This window comes from Cricetulus griseus, chromosome 3, assembly GCF_003668045.3.
Source record: "Cricetulus griseus strain 17A/GY chromosome 3, alternate assembly CriGri-PICRH-1.0, whole genome shotgun sequence".
In the NCBI taxonomy this organism is placed as follows: Eukaryota; Metazoa; Chordata; class Mammalia; order Rodentia; family Cricetidae; genus Cricetulus; species Cricetulus griseus.
Window position 1 is genome coordinate 243,281,893 of NC_048596.1, and position 24,806 is coordinate 243,306,698.

Genomic DNA, 24,806 nt, shown 5'->3' on the forward strand with positions numbered 1-24,806 from the left:
TCTCCAGTTCCAAACTCCAAGTGGGGATTCCTTTTCAAATGTTTTATTAGCATATATTAATTATACATAATAATGGTTTCATTATGACATTTTGAACATGCACATAATATATTTCAATCATATTCACCTACTGCTACCATCTCTTGTCCTCAACCCACACCCATTAATACTCTTCAACTTCCCAGATAACTCCCCTTAACTTTCATGTTTCTGTGTTGTAGAAACATGTGGAGTTTCTGTTCCACATGGTTCCACTGCCCTTCAGCCCCAAATCCCAAATAAACACACAAAGACTTATAATAATTATAAACTGCTTGGTCAATGGCTTAGACTTCTTACTGGCTAGCTCTCTCTTAATTATTAACCCATAGCTACTAATCTATGTATTTCTACATGGTCTTATCTCACTAGACAATGCCGGCATCCTATCTTCCTGTAGCTAAATGGCATCTCTCTCTGGCCACTTCTCTATGTGTTCTCTCCCTAAAATTCTCCTCATCTGAGAGCCCCGCCTATACTTCCTGCCTGGCTACTGGACAATCAGTGTTTTATTCATCACTCAATAAGAGAAACATATATCCAGAAGGAATCCTCCATCATCTCCTATTTTCTGTCTAAATAAATAGGAAAGTTTTAACTTTAACATAGTGAAATTATACATAACAAAAGTTATCAAGCAAGAATTTAGTTACAATACTTAGTTCATTAATATTTAGCAAAATTTAAAGAAAATATTCTATAATCTATCTTATCTTTGTGAATGTAAAGTTTTATATGTAACTTATCTTTTATCATAACTAAGGAAAACCATAACCATAACTATCTGTCTTCAACTCCATCAAAGACCTCAGAAGGATAATATATAAAATCTATAATTGACAGAAACATCTCGCTGCCTAGACAATCACCCAAAGTTCTTCTGTAACATTTGGGTATCTGTCTTCAGCCTATAGGCCCAGCATGTTTGGCAGACTTATCAGTAAAGCAGGAAATTTGAAACTGTCCCCCCTGTATTGGCAGTTTGCCAGCCATTTTTCTGTGTCCTGCAGAATGTCTGACAGACTCTTCCATGAAACAGGAACCCTGAAGGACTGTCCCATCTTGTTTTGTCAAGTTCAGCAGTTAGTTTCCTGTGGGTCCTGCATGCCCAGTTTATACAGAATACGGTGAAATAGTCCAGGCAAAAGCAGTTTCTTGCCCAAATGGCTAGTCTTGCCATGTCAAAGGTAAACTCCATAACAAGTTTCGTCAATGCCCATCTTCCTCTCTGATGTAATTGGTGTTGCCAGGAGCAATTGTGTCTCACTGTCATGAAAAACCCTAATAAACCATCTTAAATGTCATATTCTTAAAGTCTTTCAAAGGTTTTGAAGAATTCCTATTAATTTGAAGCATATCTCTGTATATCTAGAAAACCTAACTAACATAACTTTAAGTTTTGATTATTATAGGTGACTATAATCTGTATATAATTATACATTACATTTTTAAAATGAGCCCAGATAGCTCAGTTGGTAGAGCATGAGACATGTAATCTCAGGGTAATGGGTTTGTACTTACCTAGGGTGACAAAATGTAAATGGAGTTCTTAATTGGTCTAGATAATAAAAAGCTGGAGTCAGATATATAGGGAAATGCTAAGAGATCAGAGAGAAGGAACAAGCCATAGCACACCTTCCCTCCTTAGCATCTCAGCAGACAAGAGCTCAATTTCCTGTTTCTCCCTGCTTATATCCTGTTTCTGACCAGCCACCTTATTTCCTGTCTATCTACAGACCTCCAGACCTCTATGGTTAGCTAGTGGCAAGCTCCATTCTCTGACCACCAGACAGGCTTTATTTGAACAAGCAAGATAGCACCACATACATGGGGTTTAAGTTCTTTGTAAAGGTAAGCCACTAGGCAAGAAAGTGCCCTTGCTTCAACTTCTAACAGTATGCTGTCCAAATTGGACAAACAGGTCACCAAAAAGAGTGACTGAAAGCCTTGCTAAAACAAGGCAATCCAGTCAGTCAGATTATCCTGGTTCACAAAATGTCTGTCAGATATGGCTAAGCCTATAGGATGAAGATGGATGCCCCAACATTGCAGAGCAATCTCGGGTGACTGTCCAGGCAGCCAGCTATTTCTGTCATTTCTCATATTTTTTGAAAGTCACTTGCTCTCACTTCCTGTTTACTCAGTTAATATTATTTCCTTCTTGAGTCCCTGAAGAAGTTGAAGACTAAATAGTATAGTCACAGTTTTCCCTTTTTACCAGAATCAATAAAGAAACTCACTGTAGATATATTAAGTGTAATAGGTTTAAAAGACATTGAAAAATAATTTGATAATGCAAATTAGAACAGAAAGTAGATTAGGTACAACACTTGATGAGTACAAGATTAAGTACTCATCGAGAAAGAATAGATATATTTGCTTATGGACTAGACATTGTTAATGTACTTATTGCCATTTATATATTATGTATAGTTATTGTACTTATTGTATATAGTTTTTCTTATATTAGTTATAACCTTTTTTTAATTTTTAGACAAAGAATGGGATATGTGGTGATATCTTGCTTGTACAAATAAAGACTGTTTGGGATCAGAGAACGGAGCTTGCCACTAGCTAACCATAGAGGTCTGGAGGCCTGTACAGACATACAGGAAGTGAGGTAGCTGGGCAGAAGCAAGTTATAAGCAGTAACTTTTATCTGCTGAGATGCTAAGGAGGGAAGGTGTACTGTGGCCTGTTCCTTCTCTCTGATCTTTTAGCATTTCCCTCTATATCTGACTCCAGGTTTTTATTATCTAAACCAATTAAGAACTCCATTTACACTGTGTCTATGTAGAGCACAGTGAGTTTCATTATGGTTATTTACAGGTGCTGTGTGGGAATTTGTTTACAGGAACATATGCACCTTACCAACAGCTACACCACTGGAAAAAATGTCTTTGTCCTCTCCATCAACCATTTTCCCCATCTAAGTATTATATCTCTTGCTTGGAAATTCCTATCAACAATGTGAGAAATTTCCTTTTTCATAATTCCTCTACCATTTTTTAAAAAACAAGTGTGAAAATCCAGTTTTTCAACCTTCCTCTTGTCCATCCGAAGTTCTCGAGCACCCAAGCAGGGAAGACACATGAACATGGTAAAAGAAGAGTGGAGGCAGAAGATAGTGTTCTGGGACCTTTCGATATGAACACTTCATACAACATTTAATCGTTACGTACTGCCATGTCTACTTCTGAAAGGACCAGAATTTGTGTCTCCCTTTCAGGGACTATTATAATATATTGACTTATGGTCAAGATAAGAAATTTTAAGCTTGAAATACTAGCATTTATTATAGTAGGTAGAGTGATCACCCACTCCAGATCCACCTCTGGGCATAACCTTCCATCTTAGAAATCATGGCAGCATATTACCCTGGAAATCTGTCCCCTGCTCTTCCAACTTGCTATTGTAGAAAGAGCCCAGAATTTAGAAGCATGCTCTTATCTCAGTTCAGACAAAGATCATGGGATTTAGAATAGCAAGGGCCGGGTAGCCATTAGCTGGCATCATCCACCAGCTCATCGTCATCATACGTAAAGTATTCCCTACATTCTCCCACATAAGTATTCTCTTACAGAGACCAACCACCTCCCATCATCATCCACACCTGAGGAACTATTTCCTCAAGTTCCCCGAGGAAGATAGGCTATAAATGCAGCTCATTACCACCCAGGTCTCCTTTCATCAGAAATAAAAACCCAGTAGAGAAATTTATTAAATCTGCAGTCTGTAGTCCTATGAAAATTGCCCTAGTTTCACACTATATTAGAGCTGACTACCTCACCACAAATTTCTTCCTTTTTCATCACACTGAAATTCACAATTTTATATACTTGTGACAGAGATAATCATAGGTGACCATCCCTGTCACTTGAAGGTAGGCATGAGACCTATTTGCTCTCCACTCTGAGAGCCTGATGCCAGCACTGAAAAGTGATGGCTCATTCTGTCATTTGTCTTTTGCTGACTCATTCTCCAACTGCTTATGAACTAAGCAGAAGTAGAAAATTTGCCTCCAAGAAATGTCAACTTGAGCATGTGACATCCTTTTCCTTTTTTTCCCACTCCCCAGTGGTGAAAGAAGGAAAATGCGTCTTGACTGATAAGGCCATTTTCACATTAACAGTTTAAAATATCTCTTGCTGCCTTTGGCTTCAAAGAAAGCCCAGCTATAGTAAACTTGGGTTCTCTTTCCTCCCCTGTATGTCTGCAAAAGCAGCCAATGACCTCATGGTGCTGATCAGAATGCAGATTTCTATTTTAAATATCCGCTAGTTTTACTATTCACCAAAGCAAGAGCTACCATATGCCCTATAAATCTTTTTCCACTGCTTCTGTGGCTCTTTGAAAAGATGGCCGTGAGTGGAATTTTTCTGACTTACAGATGAAGAAAATATATTATGCACCAAATGTCAACAGATGTTCCATCATCATTCAAGAAGCTTAATTTAGCTTCTTCCAAAACACAAATAGGAGGTCCTGGGAAGATGCCCGTGTTGATAAAGTGCCTGCCACACAAGCATTAGGACCTGAGTTCAGATCCCCAGTGTCGACATAGAAATGGAGTACAGTGGCACATGTCTGTAACCCCACTACTGGACAGATCCATGAAGATCTTTTGCCAGATAGCCCAGACAAACTCAAAAACTAATGTATCAAGCAACTGAGGAAAAAGCTGAACATCTACCTGTAGCCTACACACACACACACACACACACACACACTTACCTACACACATGTGTACTCATCACACACACATAAACATGTACATGGCCATCCATAAACACACAAAAGAACAAGTGGGAAAGACTAATTTGCCCTATTGTCCTTGACTGGGCCTCCTCCTTGAGGAAGAAATAAATGCCATGTCTGTTGTTGCCTTCCTTCTCAAAACATAGAATCTCATCCTGAAACTGTCACAAAGAAAAATTCTACCTAGCAATAGTCAAGGTACAAATAAAACCTGTAGTCTGAATCTTATAGTCCTAATGGCTACTTCTATGTGGTAACCAGTATCTTTGAAGACACAATAACTTCACAAACACAAAAAATGTTTCCTCTGTGAATTGACTGTTTGTACACTTGGTAACTCTGTCCTGTTCTTTTAATATTAACTATTATTTCATATGCAAACCAGTTATTCTGAAGGCTGCACTCTGCCATGGTAGCCTACTATGATGGAGAATTGAGACAGAGTTCGGAAGCATGAGTAAGCTTCCCATCAAGGAGGAACATATGATTATTATTGATACCATTTAGAATTGTCTGAGTATGGTGATGATGGAAAGAAGTTCTTGGCTGGGATAGCAACTCAGTGCTGAAGCCCCTATTCAGTGTATAGGTGCCCTGGGTTCCAGTATACTCATTGCTACACCATAAGAAGAAAACAGCCCCATCCTTCCTGCATTACACCCATACTTCATGGCAAAACCTAGCAAGTAAATATCCCCCTATCTTTGCTTCATACTTCACTACTGTTTCCCTCTCATAATCCCCAGAAGTGTAGGATTGCTTTAGCCTCCAACGGGAATAAGAGGGAATGACCATTTCTTTTCATTTTGAAAGTGGCTATCAGTTCTGATGATTGAATTTTATCTGTCTGTTCTGTGAAGAGATACATCAACATCTCTCCATTCCTCTGAGGGCCACAGCTTTTAGTTTGGCAGTTGCTGATGCACATAAAATTCTAATTAAAATGGAAATATTTTAGAACAACTTTAAACCTTGGAGTCAAACTTAAATCATACTGAAAGAAACTCCTGCATAAGCAACCCTGACCTCTGTAACACAGGAATCCTTGCAATGGCTCCCTCAAGGAACTGCATCTTGGCTTAAAGCATTTTTAACAAACTCACATTTGCCTTCATTGCAAAATTTCCTCACCTCCCAATCACTGCAATTCTTTTATAGATTTTTTTCTGACCACTGAAGGCACAAGTTTTGTTGTTGGATTTTTTTCCGTTTGAAACACATATGATTTATTATATATAAATTACTTATAACAGTTGTTTAAAAGGAGATATGAAAGACTCTTGTGTCAGCTGTTGACATTATTTTCGGAGCTGGTTTACACACTGCACTAAAATTAGTCTCTTTAGTTTTAGTTACACGGCTTCATTCTGTGTCAAATGTTTTCATTAGTATACACCAATTGTACATAGTAGTGGGTGAAGGCATGCATCTTGGCTGAACTTGTCTCTCGACCTTCTCTGCAAATATGGAGAGCTCACTATGTATCTACTTAACACCAAAGGCCTCTGACTCATGACTTTCCTCATCCATCTCTTGCAATTTCCCAAAAGGCTGTATCTGAGGTCTTGGTTGAACTCAGTTACTGGACTGGTCTTATGAATGCTATCTAAGAATTTCTGACCAATTATTAGTCATCTTTGGCTACTATATTAAAGTACCATAGTCTGAGTGGCCCCGAAACAACAGGTCTTAAGGACTAGAGGCTGATGTCTTTACTAAATGGAATCCCTGACCCAATCCATCCTTGTCATTTTCTGTGTTAGAGACCTCTGTGTGTGTACAAGGAGAGAGGAGATGGATACCATAGAAATATAAAGAGCACCCAAGGGCCCATAGTGTGACCTCAGCTCTGCCTTTACAGGAACTGCTCAAATTCCTGACTCTTCATTACAAGTAACTTGTTGGATATTCAGATTGGAGGTGGATTTGATAGACAATCAGCAGGAAGCTAGCACTGAAAAGCAAGTCTCAGGAAAGGGCAGAAAATGGGCTCATCCCCTGCTGGACAAGAGGAAAGTGAAGAACCCAAAGCAAGCATGAATGGATTGCACAGCAGATGAGCAGGCAGGGTTGGGAGGAGCATGGGCTAACAGCATCTCTGAGCAGGCAGAGCCAGCCCTGTGGTCAGGAAGGGGACCCGGAGCCCACAGGAGCATCAGCATGACATGCAAAAGAATTTAGAGCAGTTCAAATTGAACCCAAAACAGAAAGCCTGAATCCAAGGTTGTGCCCCACAAAATGGCGGGACAGGCAGACAACTGGAAACAGAGGCAGGGCAGCTTCCTGGGGCCACTCCCTTTTACAAGATACTGCAGCCAAAGGCAGGAAACAACCATTGAAGGGTGCAGTCTGGTTTAGAAGAACCAACTGAGCCCTCTCCTTCATAATAGTGAGTGTGGTTTCTGTATCAGGGCAGCTCTTAGCTTTCCATTGAACCAGTAAATCCATACCAGTCCTCACAGGTAAAAAAAAAAAAAAAAAAAAAAAAGAACACTCTTCTATCCGCATAAAGCAATTGCAGGTTCCATATGGGGAACACACCACAACACAGTGGCACAGTGGATGATTCATTTAGTTGTCTTCTGGGAAACGCAAATGCTACTTACCAACAACAGCTTCTAACAACCAGCAATGAAACCCAGGAGTGTGCTATAAGAGAGTCAAAGGAGTTGGGCATGCTGGTACACACCTATAATGCTAGTGCTCAGGATGTAGGGGCAGGAGGATTAAGAGTTTAAGACCATCCTTGGAGACCTAGCAAGTTGGAGACCAACCCAAGCTACATAAGACCCTTCCTTTAAAACAAATAAAAAAGAAAAAGAGCCACCTAGTATCGCACTGCTCAGGAATAAGCTAAGGGGACCATCAGCATGACATTTTCCCTCTGAAGCCTCACAGGAGAAACATTATTTGCCACCTCGGGAAGAAGGGTGGAACAGTAAGAGAGAAAGGCATCTCTGCGATAATTCCAAAGGCAACAGAGAACTGATTCAGTCTCATGCCAATGACTTCACCAGACAGTGTCTCCATCCTTCTCCAGTGAAGGGGAAGGAAAGAGTACAGTCCTCTGCCCTTGAGGTTGGGGAGACTTGGAAAATTGGGTGAAAAAAACAACTGGAATCATAGCTGCACTGCAGATTTCAATGAATACCAGGAAAGTAAGGTGTTCCGTGAGGAGCAGAAGTCTCGGCTGGTTCTCTCTGAAGGCTCTCCAGGAATTGCAATTTCTGTAAGGAATTCTTATTGGCTTTGTGATATTACAACATAGAATTAATTGTACTGCTGCCTTGAAGGAACTGACGTGTATAGTCTCTTATCCCTGTTGAGGGACAGTTTTATTACTTTCATCACTTTGGGGGCTCATAATATTTTCTGTGGAGCCATGCTATCTCTAAATGGAATGTTGAGATAATTTTATGCAATTATATTTCTGACACGCTGTATGATTGTTCGGGGTGATTGCTTGACACACGTAGGCAGTGTCTGCAAACGGCAGCACGTGAAAGGAGATATTAGCAAAATGTCATCTTTTCTTCTGCAAAGAGGCCTGTCCCACCGAATGAGGAAAAGATCAGATGGACTTCAATTGTTGCTGCTCATTTGAGCTCTCACTTGATTCCTCCTGCCCTCCCTGCCACACAAACCACATTCACCCAGCCCTTTCATGTATGCTTTCGAACTTAGAAAAAAATTACACAGTGGCTAGATCAGCCCAAGGCAACAGTCAGAGAAAGTCAGTATGAGGGAAAAATAAGGGCTAGAGGTCTGAAGAATGGCTCCGGGGTTAATAGCACTGTCTGCTCTTCCAGAAAAACAGGGTTCAATTCCAAGCACCCACATGGCAACTCATCACCATTTGCATTGCAGGGATCTGATGCCCTCTTCTGGTCCCCATGTGCACAAGAACACACAGGTAGTACACTGATATGCATACAGACAAAACATCCATACACAAGATTTAAGAAAAGAGCAGGGGAGACTGGAGAAGATGGCAATGAGCTCCTTGGCTTTGGCTTCATGAAACTCATCTGGAACCCATCAATTGTGTGTTTTCTAGTCATAGAGGAGTGGCAGAAAAGAGGTGGCCAGCCGTGGCAGCTTATTGAACCTGTGGATGGATTCCACCCCAATGAGGTGAGTGTTGCCACGTAGTTGTTTTCTAAATTATGTGTATGCATGCATATGCTGATTTTTATCCTAGTTTACTCCCAGAAGGATTTTTTAGATAGTGTGCAGAAATATGTAATGTAGAAAATTCAATAAAATAACGTGAATATCAGAAAGAAAGCAAAATAAGGTACAGAATTTACCACGATCTCTGGTGTGGTTTCCACAGTTCATAAAATATGTGGAGGTCAATCCTGAAGAACTGTCCCAGCAGACCTACAAAATCTGCTCAGGGTTCTCTAGTGGCCAATGAGAAAAGACCCATCAGCCATGCATTACATAAAAATAAAAGTTAATACCTAGAAAAAAATAATGATTGCAAGGTATGATCAAAACACATCATATGCATGTACAAAATTCTAAAAAAAAAAAGTATTATACTTAAAATAGTAATAATTACAAGGATTCCTAAAAGTAAGATGTGTGAAAAAAAGGTGTACGGATCACTCTAGAAAGAACACTGTGAGAGAACAATGCTTTAGCAATGTCCTGCAGTAAGAGCCATTCCTTTCCTTAAAGTTCAAGCAGGGCTACAAAGGGGCTGGCTGTGCTCTGGTTTCCTCACAACTCATGGGAGCTGAGCTGGGACTTAGTAACACTTGTCCCCACTCCCCTCCCATTATCCTGCCTTCAGCCACAGAAGCTGCTTTTATCTGTCCCATATACTTGACTTGCTTGTGACATTTCTATTTTAAAAGAGAAGAAAGCATGAGGGAGTTCTTGCAGCATTTGAAAACCCTGAAAGCTGGTCCTCCACAGGGTGGGATGGCTATTTGCCTCAGGCACTCCTCTATCACCATAGGCACCCTGACCCAGCTTTCCTCAGCATGGGATGGGGGATGACAAGGCCCCACCCCTTGGCTGAGTGCAGGAAGGGCCAGATATGCCCTTGAGAACTTGAATGGAATTCATCTTCCCCAGCCGTAGGGTCAACAATTGTCTGTGGACATGGTGAAAACTTACCTCAAAAGGAAAGGAAAAAGAAAGGTGTGCCTAATGGGTAAGCATGAAGACCTCAATGCATGTCAGACTTGAAAGAGAAGATTTCTCTTTCTCTGCTTAAAGCAGTGAGTACCACCTCACTGCTTAAAACAACCAATTTTTAAAAATCTTAGTATTGCTATCATAATATTGAATCTCTGTATTCAGATAAATGAGAATTATTGGCTAGGAACTAGTAATGCGGATCTGATTCCACCCAAATGGTGCCTTTCTTTTTTTTTTTTTTTTTTTGAATAATGTGAAGCTCCACCCTGTTTTAGAAGAGGTTACTCCTCCTGCTCCCTAGGCTTCTGTGACCAAACAACCCTTCCTCAGCTGCCTACCTAGTTAGGACTAAAGACATGTGGGGTACTTCCATTGAGACAGGAGTTCTTTAGCTCCAATTGGTAAAATGGAATTCTGATTCTATAGCAGACTGAGGTATGAAAAGTAGTCAGCTATGGTGTTGCCGAAAGCCAAACACAAAGACGGTGCTTAAAGCTCAAAGCTAGCTTTGTTTTGTCCCTCAGGACATACTTTTTTGCTGTATTAAATATCAACCTGCCCCTGTCTGACTCTTAAAATAATTTTATAGCTCAGGATCTACCAAATTGGGAGCCTATCATGGTTTGCATACACTTTAGATACAATTGGTTATTGAAATCAGAGTCTTAACACCTAATATGTCCCATAGTCTTAACATGATTCCTGTAGAGTTTGCTCCACAGTACATGAGTGAGTAATAAGTGAGTGAGCATGGCATAGCCATGTCTGAATTGGACAGCAGTGGTACGCCATACTCAAACCCTCCTAAAAATCATACATATTGAGCTGAAAAGTTCACATTGGCAACTCGTTGTCAAATAGTATGTGCTGAGTGCCTACCCAACTGTCTGAACTCAAAAATGAACAGGAAACCACTTTTGTTGTTTAAGATTATAGCATACAGCAGGAGAGAGATGAGGAAGTAATTAAATATAATGTGGTAACTGTCTCTAAGTGTGCAAGCAAGAAAGATGTCATGGGTTCGAGATGGGAAGATGGCAGAAGATGATGTTAGGAAAGGATGTCTGGAGGATGTGATATCACAACTAAGACCACGAATAATGAAGGGAATGAAGAGGCAGGGAAAGGCCACAGGAAGTGTTTTGAGCATAGGAAACAGCACAAGCAAAGATCTGAAGATGGGAGAAAGTTGAGACTGCTGGAGGGGTCCCATGCTTCAACTCAGCTTAGACAAAGAGATGTGAAAGAGAGAGAGAGAGAAAGAAGAGGGATTCAAAGCAGATCCTAGGAAACCTGCATGGCTTTCACCTCCTTACATGAGGAATGAGGCCAATGGATGTTTCCAAGCTGGAAATCAGACTTACATTCCTAAAAGATAGCCACAGTAGATCTGGGCTATAGCTCAGCGACACAGAGTTTGTCCAGAATGACTGAGATCCTAAATTTAATGTCCTCACCATATCTACATCTATTCCTAATTCCATATCTACAACTATAACTGTAGTGTTAAAATAGACAATTCTTTTTTTCCTTTTTATAATCTAAATTAGAAACAATCTTATTTTATATATCAATCCCAGTTCCCTCTCCCTCCCATCCTCCCATGCCCCCCACCAACCCTCCATCCCATCCTCCTTCTGCTCCCCAGGGAGGGTGAGACCTTCCCTGGGGGATCTTCAAAGTCTGTCACATCATTCGGGGCAGGGCCAAGGCCCTCCTCCATGTGTCTAGGCTGAGAGAGTATCCCTTTATGGGGAATGGGCTCCCCCCAAAATGGAAAATTCTTAAGTGAACTGGAAAAAATAAAAAAAAAATTAAGTCAAGCAGAGAAACTATACTACACAGACCCAAGGCTCCGATTAATAGCCTGTGGACATGACACGACATAGCTCAGCCTTGTGAAACATCTGTTTGAGAGTCCCTGGTGCTACAACATCTAAAGAGCCACTTACAACATCACTGGGCCTCAAATCAGACAACAGGAAATGGAAAGCATTGAAAGAACCAGGGGCATTCACCAGACCTAGTTTCTCTAAGGTCCTCCTCAGCTGCGTGTCAGCATCTTTGGTGCCTCTAGCCTTTGAAGTCTCATCCTTGCCACACTCCCTGCAAAACAATGTCCTCCTATCACCATCCTGGCAGTTACTCAAAGCTTCCTCTTCACACTCACAGGCAACATTTAACTCTACAGAGCAACCATGTTAAAGAAGTATGAGGCCTGTGAACACATGAGCAGGACACGGGAACACAATTGTTTCTGTCTGAAGATAAATAAATTGTCTCTACACAAGTGAGAAACAAACATTACATTACAAGCAACAGGGTTTTCATGGATGAAGCCCTTCAATCATTCCTCTTCAACCCTGAACCTGTCCACTGCTGGAGACACACACACAGAGCCAATGGGCATTTTTAAAGAACTGAGCAGTCTCCAGGTCTCCATTTGCCTCAACTTTGTAAGCTCACAAGACACAAACACCCTGAGGAAGCTTCTAGAGGTCCCACATGACATCGGCTGTGCAGAAAGTAGGAGGTTAGGAAGGAAAGCAGCCTGGGCCAGTAAACCCGCTTCCTAAGCAGTCATCTCGGGCTAGTCCTATTGGCAAAGCCAGCGATGCTGAGTGTTTAATTCATTGTTTGTTCTGACTAACAAACATTCATTCACTACAGACAGTATCTGGTGCTGAAATTAAATTCCTTCTTAAATGTAAGTATTTAAGTGTATCTTACACAGCTGCCATGTTTTCAGTTTTAAAACCAATTGTGTCCACACATGACCAGGTCCAAGGGACTGTGTTTAAGGGCAGGTTGAGGAGGGTGAGGAAGAGAGCAATGCCCTGCTACAGCAGAAAACACCTGGCCACTGTCTTCTCTGCAGAGCTCTGAGCACTCTTACTACAGAGAAAACACAAGCAGGCCAGATGTTAAGCTTTGGTCTGATAAAGCCTACATTCAATTTAGCAGCAGTTCAACTTCAAAGACATCATGAAATCTATGCAGTCCCACTCTGAATTGTATCTGCTCATTTTAAAATATTACAGAAAAGTATTTTTTGCTTAGTATTTTCTTCTGTGGTTGTTTCACTAAAAGGGTCTTGATTGTGTAGGGAAAAAAAAGATAAAACCAAAAAGCAACAACGAAAATAGGCCATGGAGAGGAAGTGTGGGAGGTGTCCAGAGAATCTCCAGTGAGGGTTGCTGCCGGCATTCTATTCTCCTGGTGTTTCTTATTCAACTTTGGGAGGGGGACTCCACACAGATGTATTTGCTTGGGGAGGGGCACCTGCCAAGGAAGTACTCCTGTCAATAGTTGGTCCAGGAAGCATGGCTTAGTTTGAGGCTTGTCATCTGAGGGAGGAGAAATTTGCAAACTCTAGGTAGCACTGGCCAGAAATTCATCTTCTTCCTAGAACTGTCCTCCTCACCCCAGTGTGTGATCAGGGCTTTCAAGTAAAAACTGAAAGAGACATTCCACCAGAAACTTACATAAGACAATGGAGAATGAAGTCCTCTTGCTTTGTGGACTCTTCTAAGAGAATTTTAAGGTAGAGCAAGAACTTTTCAGTGCATCTTGAGATAACATGGTTTTAGCAACATTCTGGCTTCTGATTGACAGTAGACAGGAGCAGGGGTCACGCCTGACAGAAACAGTACAACCCTTCGGACATGCTTCACTTTGGAGAAGGAGCCAGATACACAGGCAGGCGTATACATACAGCAGTGCTTAGCAGGTGGATGACTGGCCTCTGTACAGCACAGAGGCAATGAGTCAGAGAAATGGTTTCCTTACTACTTATGACTTCAGTGTAACCCCATAGCTGCCCCCAAAGCATGTTATTTTTGTTGAGTCTTCCATTCTAACTACTTTACTCAAATCCCCATGGGTCATTTATTGAGCTGATAATGAAATTCAATTAAAGCCAACACTGTTGGCTTCCAAAACCTACACATTCAGTATATGCACACAACAAGCCTCGGAAGCAGTGGTTCTCAACTATAGCATCTATTGGGATTTCCTGGGACAGGATGGGAAGCTGGAACACCATGTGTTTCCTGTTCTCTCCATGGTTCATCCTGTGAGTTGTTTGTGTATAAGCCGAGAAAGCATTCTTTCAAAAAACACACTCGGTGATTGATACTCACTTTGAAAGATATGCTCTTATGACTTCTGTTCTTCATAACAAATGCAAATGCATGAGGAGCTGCTAATTGTAAAAGAAAATGGCAGCATTGTATGCATGTTGCTCTGTGAGATCTAATGCTCATCATCTGGATCTTAATGAAGGGGGAAAGCTCACTTTGAAAAGTTTGTTCTGGAAGGGAAAAACTAAGGAAAGTAAGATTTTCCCTTGCAACGCTTTAAGCTAATTGTATTTTCTGTTTTTAACATCAAACAGAGAAAGCATAGAAGGAGGCAAAGTGAGTTCTTTACCAGAGAGATTTTATTTGAGAAATTTCATGCCAGTATCTCCTGGGGTCAATATAGATTTTTCCCAATCCTCTCAATTCCCAGCAGTGATCTCCAAGCACTTGGTGCAACTCCAAAACATCAAGCAATTGAATCAAACAATGTGTTCTATTATAGGAAGCTGAATTGAATTCAGAAACTACTCTGGCTTCACTGTGTTAAGAATTGTAGATGTTTGTTTATATGCATCTGCTATGACTTATATATGAAATGCCCTCCACAGGTTCATGTGTATGAAGAGTTTGTCCTTGGGTGGCAGTGCTGTTTGTGGACACTGTGCAACCTTTTGGACTGTCCCCAGCTAGCAGGAATAAATCACTCCGAAGGTTACATCTGTCCCTGGTTCTGGGCTTGAGTGCTCTGTTTCCTAATCCACCTAGATTTGACCCACCAAGATGTAAATAGGTCATGCCACAAGCCCCCACCAACACAGATGGAGTGGCCCAGCAACTGTAGTTCTTCCTTGCCACGATGGACTAAAATCCACTACAGCATGGGCAACTCGAAGCCTGATGGCCTTAACTTGCTTCTTTCATGTATTTGTCACAACAGCAAGAAAAGTAACGACAACTGTTATGATAAATCTTTCTGCCAGACGCCCGCCCGAGTTATGGCCCAAATGAATACACAGAAACTTGTATTAGGTACAATGTTGCTTGGCCAATGACTAGGATTCTTATCTGTTAGCTCAGTCTTAACTATCATAGACCTATATATTTTATAAGACTGATCTTATCGGATGCCTTATTGGCATCCCTCCTTGCCGGTGGATCATATTGTGCTGCTGGAGCAGGAGCGAAGGGGAAAAGAGGGATGCTTCCTGTTTCTTCTTCTTTAAATATGAGTCTCCTTGCTATGTCACTTCCTGCCTGGATCACCACTTCTCTACTACATTTCCCAGAATCCTCTTTGAATCCTAGTCCTGTCTAACTTGCTGTTTCATTGGCCAAACAGAACTTAATTAAACAATCAATAAGATAAACATACACAGAAGTACTTCCCCATCAGACAACAATTGATCAAGGAATTGGCTCTGAAAGGTTTATAATTAAAAAAAAAGAACCATGGGAGACTTACTGTTAACCCAGAGATTCCAGGTAACTGTCCCATTTCCCCACCTTTATTGGACTATATTTCATTCCATACATGTGTTCAGTGTGCCGGTGAGTGAGCCAGCAGCTTGGGTACCCTCCTGCACTGGTGTGTGTACTAATGGGAAGAGACTCTCAAACACGAAGAAAATAGGTGATGAAGTTTCCATACAGCTGGGCAGTGATGGGGCACATCTTGAATCCTAGCACTTGGGAGGCAGAGGCAAGAGGATCTCTGTGAGTTTGAAGCCAGCCTGTTTTACATACAGAATGAGTTCCAAGGCAGCCAGGACTGACTACACAGAGAAACCCTGTTTCAAAAAAAGTTTCCATCTGTAAAATAAATGCAGCCTGGTGGAGTACAGTGCATTGTGTAAAGAGTGATGTAAATCTATATTTAAAATGATATAGACCAACACAGAAATGTGATGGAAATGGAGAGCCAAGTAATTATATGGGCAATAGCATGGCTCCATGCCTCTGGCACACTCTTGGTACTGTTTACCAAGAAGAGTTAGCTTTATAGGCTGTGCATTACACTTTAGGAAAAATATATTTAAAAATACTATAGGTATAGATGAATACACCATTGTGTGTGTGTGTGTGTGTGTGTGTGTGTGTGTGTGTGTGTGTGCTAGAAAAGGATGCATCCATTCTAATTACAGATAATTTTTATCCTGTTTTTCTGTTTGGTAAATTTCCTGTCCTGAAATGTCTAGATACTGGATTATTATTTTGAACTATGAATAGAGACAAGCAAAAGATTCACACTGTGCTTAAGAAGCAACTGGCTTGGAACAAACAGAGTAAAAGACAACTGTGTGTCTCACTGTGTGGTGCATCATGGGAGTGGCAGCAGACAATGGGTAGACAAGAAGCCTGAAGAGAGCATTCAGTGAAGAGAATCAAGTGAATGATGAATGAATGAATGAATGAATGAATGAATGAATGAGTAGAGTAGACCATTTCCTCCCAAGTCTCTAGCATATTGGCATGCCAGGCTCATTGTAGACACAATATTTCAGCAGTATACACTAATAAAAACATTAATCTCTGTTAGAGTGACAGCCAATTAATTGCTTTCAAACCAGTCATCACAGCTCAAATATGAGCTCATTCATTTCCTTTTCGTGCCTTCACCCCTATCTCTTCCCTTACTAACATGAGGGAAATAAATGCCCACAAAGGCCTTGCTACCTCATAATCATTAAAAAGACAACTTAAACATGTCAAGTTAAAAATTTAAAAAGCATGCCAGGAGCTTTCCACAGACCTGGAAGCAGCATCCTTTATTGAGGAATGTCAGCAAAAGTAGCCAGAAGGCCAGGCCTCTATCCTCAAAGGCAGGCTGGCTGTGCCTTGTAAGAGAGATAACCTCCCCAACCCCAGCTTGATGGTCATCCTGAGCCTTGCTTCTGCTTTTAAGTACAAAGAAGAATGTGTGTGGTATGTCAGTGGATGTGTGGTGTGTGGACAGATGATGTGTGTGCTGTGTGCATATGGTGTATTACATGGTTTATGTAGTATGGTGTGTGGATATTATCAAGATCATGTAGTTATGGGAACATAAACTAGTGTAGACTCTGAGGAAATCAATATGGAGGCTCTTCGCAGAACTGAAACTACCCTGTGATCCAGCTGTACAATCCTGGGAGTCCACCTGAAGGATTCTTAGTCAGCACACCACAGAGACACTTGCGCAGTCGTGTTTACGGCCACATCATTCACAATGGCCAATATATGGAGGCAGCCTAGATGCCACACAAGAGCAGATGAGGAAAATGTTATGTTGTGCTCAATGGAGTTCTGTTCAAGCACAAAGAGGAATGAAATCACATCATCTGCAGACAAGTGGGTGTGACTGAAGACATCGGGTTAAGGGATACATGTGTGACAGACACAGGGAGAAGTATCACATTTTTCTAATGGATTTAATTTAGATTTAAATACATATGTATATAATGAGGAGCTGCATGGGAGAGGATAGAACCTAATTGGGGTGGGAGGGGAACAAAAGAAGATATGGAAAGGAAAAAGGAGACAAACATCATGTGTTCTCACTCATATACAGAACCCAGATTTAAGTGTTGTGTGCATGCCTGTGGTGTGTGTGTGTGTGTGTGTGTGTGTGTGTGTGTGTGTGTGTGTGTGTGTGTGTGTGTGATGAAACAGGCATCTGTTTAGGGATAAGGGACCAGGAGGAGGAGGCAAGGGAAGTGAGTGATGTGATGAGTATGTGTAAGTATAATGATGATGTCATAAGGAACCCGGGTATGTATGCTTACTGAAATTTCAATAAGAAACAAAATGATCACATGCTTAATTGGATGCATGGCTTTGGGTGGGCACATGATACAGTGTTTGTTTGGCTTGCACAAGATGATACTGAGTTTGATCTGAAGTACCTAAAAAGAATATTCTAATTGGATGGAATTCTCTTCAGGTCCACTTCAGAGGGTTCAGGAATACATAAAAATTCTGGGGCTGATTAATGCAATGACTCAGTCTGTTCTGGTTTTCTCTAACAATCACTAAAATATTACACACAGTTTAGACCCAGAGAGAGCTTTTCATCATTGACTCTGTCCTACTTACTGTGCAATTTGGCCCACAGAGTTCCAGAAAGCTACCCAATGTCACACAGAGCTGTCAACTGGTATGGTGAACTGCCCTTGAAGACAGTGTCCCTTCTAGTCCACAGTGTGTTCCCCTCTCAGGCCATCGATAATCACATTTCTCTTAATTTCAGCATTAAAAATTACTGTTGAGTTACTGCCATTTGGCCCTGAGGATTGGCCAGCCCCATTTGCTAAATGTATCATCTGCTGAGCAAAAAACCTTATTATCCAAGGCGCACAGAGATGGGCAGAGGACTGGACAACCAATACTAGATCCTGCTACCACTGGGACAAAGCAAATCTAGCATAAATCTACAGAAGCCAAGAAAGAGGAATTTGGCAGAGGAGCCAGAGCTCAGCCTGCTGTGCCCGACACAAGCCGTCTCTTGCTCCAGCCAAGAAATCCACATTCCATTCCATGTCTATTGAGGATGCAAGCCCTAGCAATCTACTGAACACTCTCATCTGCTAGATGCCGGGAGCTCACTGACCACACCATTTTCTTTCCATGTCCTATGTGCCATCTGTATACACCATGACCTCTGCCATGTGTACACCTTCCCCAAGAAACATCCAGGACCTACCTTTGAAAATTCAGTTTCTCCCAACAGAGCCTGCCCTTTCCTTTGCAGCCAGAGTTGATATTTCCTCCCCTTCTGGTTTGTAGCTCTCCCTCACAGCCCCCCAGGTATGGGGCCATTCCACATACCTGGCTCCTAGACGAGGTCAGGAGTTCCTCCAGGGGAGGCTTTCTCTATTCATCAGCAAGGAATAGTTGCTAGTTATCTACTGGAATGCAGGGAAATGGGTTTTTGAGAACATGCACTTGTTTTATATTTCCAAATCACAAATCCAGGAACTTAAAATGATACACATCTGTTACTTTGCAGTTTTTGATGATCAAAGCTTAATTTGGTCCTGTCCTTAAAATGTCGCAAAACTACAATCATGATGTGTTATGCAGGCTCTGGGGTCGTCCAGAGACACAACTGGGGGACAACATCACACTCAACCTGTGTTGACAGATTCAGCATCAGACTGAGGACCCAGCTTCTTGCTGAACCTTAGTTGGAGGCTAGTATCAGCTCACAGCTTCTTATGTCATCAGCCTAGCAAGACCAAGTTCTACAGAAGAAGACACAATCACTGAAGTGACTGCTGTCTATCATCTTATATCACTTAGGACAAAGTGATAGGTCCCACCCATCTCAAGGGAAGAGACTGAATACACAGATATGGAAAAAGGGAACTCAGACACGGTCCTCAGATCTTCCCACCATAGATGATGCTGAGTTTTGAACTTGAAATGAACCCCATACTCTAATGTTAAATCCTAGATTCCCCAGCTAATGGTGCTATTGTGAGAGATGAAGTAAACTTTAGGATACAGAACCTGGCTAAAGCAAAGGAGTCCCTGAATGTGGGCCCCTACCTGTCTCCTTTTTGCTTCCTGGCTGCCATTAGGTGAAGAGCTTGCCTTTACCATCCTCTTGCTTCATGATGTGATTATGGGCCCTGGGTAGAAGAAATTCTTCTTCTTTTAAATTGTTTCTCTTAGATAATACTAACAGTGATAAAAGGTTTAAGAGGAAATGTACTGAATCTTGATGGTCAGTTTCATTGTTGTTTGACAAGGTCTCATGTATACTAAGTTGGTCTCAAACACTCTATGTAGCCCAAGGATGAACTTGAGCTTGTGATCCTCCTGCTTCTACCTCGTAAGTGGTATGATTAGTCATATGACTCAGTGCTCTGTTATGTGGCACTTGAAGTAAACCTTGGGCTTCTGTGTGCTAGTCAAGTACTCAGCTCACTGAGCTGCATCCCAAGCCTGCTAGTCAGTTCCTTATTGTTGAGTCTCTCCTTCTCCCTCTGTCTTGCAGGTGGCTTCACTGCTGCTGGCAGACCGTGTCTGGAAGAAGATACAGTCCCAATGGCCTCAGATCCTAGGAAAGGAGAATCCATTCAATTCTCAGATTGAAGAAGTGTTTGGAGACCAAGGAGGACACTGAATGTCTCTAGACAGTCAGTGGGGAAGAAAAAGGTGAATAAATCCTTCCACCCACCCAATCCAGGGGCTGATGTGCCACAGGCCCAGAGGACCCTCTTCAGTAGCATTTCTACAGACCACTTTCCTCTCAGTTGGGAGCAGACCTGAATGGCAATGTGATGCCCATGCTTCCCACATCAAGCTGCCTCTGCTAAATCCTGACACACCCTTTAAGGAAGTGCTTTGTGTTGTTTCTAGTTCTGTCTATTACAAATAAAGCTGCTCTGGACATAGTTGAGCAAGTGTCTTTGTGGTATTAATGAGCATCCTTTGGGAATATACCCAAGGGTAGTATCATTGGATCTTGGGGTAGATTCATGCCATATTTTCTGAGAAACCACCATATTGATTTCCAAAGTGGTTGTACAAGTATGCACTCCCACCAGCAATGGAAGAGTGTTCCCCTTGCTCCACATCCTCTCCAGCATAAGCTGTCATTAGTGGTTTTTTTGTCTTAGCCATTTTGACAGCTATGAGATGGAATCTCAGAGTCATTTTGATTTGGGTTTCCCTAATAGCTAAGGATTTTGAACATTCTGTAAGTGCTTCTCTTCATTTTGATATTATTCTGTTGAGAATTCTGTTTAGGTCTGTATCCTATTTTAGTTGGATTATTTGGGGTTTTGATGTCTAATTTCTTGAGTTCTTTTTATATATTTTGGAGATCATCCCACTGTCAGACGTAGGGTTGGTGAAGATATTTTCCCATTCTGTAGGCTGCCATTTTGTCCCATTGACAGTGTCCTTTGCCTTACAGATACTTTCCAGTTTGATGAGGTCCCATTTATTACTTGTTGATTATAGTGTCTGTGCTACTGATGTTCTAGTCCCCATTTTCTCTTCTATCAGGTTCAGTGTAACAGGATTTATGTTGAGGTTGTAGGTCCATCTGGACTTGAGTTTTGTGCAGGTTGATAGACAGGTATTTATTTGCATTCTTCTATGTGCTGACATACAGTTATGCCAGCACCACTAGTTAAAGATGCTTTCTTTTCTCCATTGTATAATTTTGACTTCTTTGTCAAAACTCAAGTGTCAATAGGTGTGTGTATTTATGTCTGGGTCTTTTATTCAATTCTATTGATCAATGTATGTGTTTTTATACCAATGTCATGCTGTTTTTATTACTATAGCTCTGTAGTAGAGCCTAGATGCCTCTCAACTGAGGAATGGATAAAGAAAATGTGGTACATTTATATAATAGAGTATTACTCAGTTGTTAAAAACAATGACATCAGGACATTTTTAGGCAAATTGATGTAACAGTGTTTATTGATAGTTCTAGAGAGCCGTTTCCAGCTACATAAAAAGTAAAAAGTATGGGATCCTTAGGGGCCTGCCTTCAAAAGGGCATATAGGACCCCCAGCTCCCTCCTCTTCCTCTCATTTGTGCCCAGCCATGAGATGAGGCTTCCTACATGCTTCCACCACTATGTACTGCCATGGGTACAAAGCAACAGGGTCAATCAATCATGAGCTACAAAACAGTGAGCTACAACAGCCTTTCTTTTTAAGCTGATTATCTTGGGTATTTGTTAGAGTAGTAAACTCACCTCATACTAAATAATCTAGAGATGATTTAAAGTGCACAGTAGGATCGTGTTGGTTATACACAAATGCCATACCATTTTCTACAAGGAACCTGAACTGGGTATCCTTGGGAGTCCTGGAGTCAATCCCCCCACAGAGATGAAAAGATGACTCTTGTATGGGTTGAGGCCTATATATGTTCAGGAATTCTATTCAACTCTAGCAAACACCTTCTTACCTATGTGTCACTTTCCTCAGCCATTTCTGAACATGCCACAGATTCAGGGTTCAATCTTTGTATACACAGGCCCACATGTTCTTCCAGCATTCTCCTCTCTAGCAACAACATTTTTCTACATAGTTTCCTCTGTTAGTGGGCAGTCTGTGGACTTCCCAGCACCATCAGTCCCCTTTACTCACAGAAGTGACCTCCTGAGCACATTCTTAGAGCAGTGCTGCCCCCACTCCCACCCCCACCCCCACCCCTCACAGCCCTTGTTCTGCTTCCCAAATAAACCATCTGCACCCAAATCCTTGTCTCAATAAAGACAAAGTTCAAAGGATAGTGTAGTCATAATTGTGCCATTATCGCTCAGCATCTTCATGGGGCTGGTTCCAGGATCCCTTGTAGATACCTAAATCCTCAGATGCTCAAGTCACTCATTTGAAACAGCATTGTCTCTGCATAGAACTTACACACATCCTCCTATGTGCTCTAAATTGTCTCTAGGTTAATCATGACACCTAATACTATATAAACACTGTGTAAATTACTGCTGTGATGATTTAATGACAAGGAAAAAGTCTGTTGATGCTCACTATGAACACAGTTTTCACAGACCTAACTCCTCAATGCATGATTTGCAGTTGGCTGAATCCAAGTTGACTGAATCTGCAGGCACAGAATCCACAGTTATCAAGGGTTCATGGTTCATGCTTTATCATTGAATGTTTCTGGCAGTAAAATACTGGGTGCTATTAGAAGCTCACTATGCACACCTCTGACTGAAAGGCAACTTTACCAGCTCTCTTTTAGTTCCATACATCTCATATCTATCTTGTTCTCTGCCATGGCCCATGTGCTGGTTAATTTTTATCAACTTGACACAAACTAGAGTCACCTGGGAAAAGAGAACCTCTGTTGAGGAATTGACTCCATGAGATTTGCCTGTGGACATTTCTATGGGGCATTTTCTTGATTACAGACTGATGTGGTTGATTACTGATTGCAGTGGGCAAGCCCAGCCCACTCTGGGTGGTACCGCCCCTGGGCAGGTGATCCTATGTTGCATAGAAAGCAGCTTGAGCAAGCCTAGCAAAGCAAGCCAATGAGCAGTGTTCCTGCACCTCTGCTTCAGTCCCTGCCTTGGCTTCCCTTGACATGCACTGTAACTTGTAAGCTGTAATAAACCTTTCCTCTCCAAGATGGTTTTGGTCAGTATTTAATCATAGCATCTGAAAAGCCAACTAGGACAACCCTTTGTCAAGATGCCAATAGTTATTTGATTTGGAGGGATAACAAACTTGAAAAGTATCAGGTCATTCATTTCTGCCCCACAGTTGCATGTTTCAGCATAACCTAAGCATGCACCCTGGAAGCAGATCTAGGAGCACCGGCACACTGCCAGGAGCTACTCTTTAAAGGAGACAATAAAAACTGGGAAAATGAATTTGAGAGTGAGAGGCAAAATGGTAAGTCTGGAAGCCTAATGCACACACTTCCCAACACGTCCTCTTGTAAGATCTTGCTATTCACATAACTCATTGCAGTGTTTTGGTATCTCATATTATTTTTAAGCAGCAATACTTGTTACAAGTTTATTTTGTTACTAGTTTTATTGGAAATCTTAATCATTCAGTCTCAATAAAACTCAGAGATGTTGCACTAAAACTGCTTATTCCTTTAACAAGAATCCTACCCACGCCTCCTCATTCAAAAGCTTCTACATTGAGGCTAGAGAGATGGTTCAGTGGTTAAGAGCACTGAATACTCTTACTGAAGAGCCAAATTCAATTCCCAGCATCCCCATCATGACCCACAACGATCTGTATATCTGGTTCCATGGGGCTCTAAACTCTGCTCTGGCACTAATCACACATGTGGTGCATACGTGCAAGTGAAACACCCACACATAAAATAAAGTTTAAAACAATTTTAAAGCTTAAACAGCATCTTATTGCTGCTCTAACTTCTGTTTCCCAGAATACATATGAAGTTTAAAGTTAATGGTCTTCTATTGCTTTGCTGCTGGTTGAGGAAGGTAAAGTTAACACAGAATTCATTTTAAGGTCTTATCTTCCAGATGGTCAAAGGGACTGGATTTATGTTAAAAGTTATGAGGACTGGGACTCAGTGGTTAAGAAAATCTGCTGTTCTTGGAGAGGACTTGGGTTTGATTCCCAGTACCTACATGGTGATTTACAAACATCTATAACTCTAATTCTAGGAGATCCAATGCCCTCTTCTAACCTCTGAAGATACCAAATACTATTATGATATACAAAAATACATGCAGGCAAAACAGTCCACATAGAAAATGAATAAATCTTTATTGAAGAAACAAAAACCTTCATGTACAGAAGAGTACAGAAGAGAGCAAGATAAGAGATAATATAATAGAGGGAGACATAATAAGTTTAAAGAGAAATCAGGCATGGGGGAAATGTCTGGAGATCTACAAAGATGACACCAACTAACAATCTAAGCAACAGTGAAGAGGCTACCTTAAATGCCCTCCTCTGATAATGAGATTGATGACTAACTTATATGCCATCCTATACCCTTCATTCAGCAGCTGGTGGAAGTAGAAGCAGACACCCACAACTAAACCTTGAACTGAACTGAAATCCAGATGCAGAGAAGAAGGACTGATGAGCAAAAGGGTCCATACCAGGTTGTGAAACCCTCAGAAACAGCTGACCTGAACAAGGGAGAACTCTTGGTCCCCAGACTGATAGCTGGGAAACTAGCATGGGACTGATCAAGACCCCCTGAATGTGAGTGTCAGTGAGGAGACCTTGGAAATCTATGGAGCCTCTTGTAGTGGATCAGTACTTATCCCTAGCATAGGAATGGACTTTGGGAGCCCATCCCACATG

At 41.4% G+C, this 24,806-nt stretch overlaps 1 protein-coding gene across 1 annotated transcript in view; it reads left to right on the top strand.

The window, feature by feature from the left end:
• The window catches only part of Aoah (acyloxyacyl hydrolase), a 198,801-nt gene extending 178,391 nt beyond the window's left edge, over window positions 1-20,410 (top strand). Inside the window, exons 20-21 of the mRNA XM_027409368.2 lie at window positions 8,855-8,931; window positions 20,011-20,410. Coding sequence (XP_027265169.1) covers window positions 8,855-8,931; window positions 20,011-20,139 — 206 coding nt within the window. The 3' untranslated portion in view covers window positions 20,140-20,410. The remainder of the gene's footprint in view (window positions 1-8,854; window positions 8,932-20,010) is intronic.
• Window positions 20,411-24,806: the final 4,396 nt, after the last annotated feature.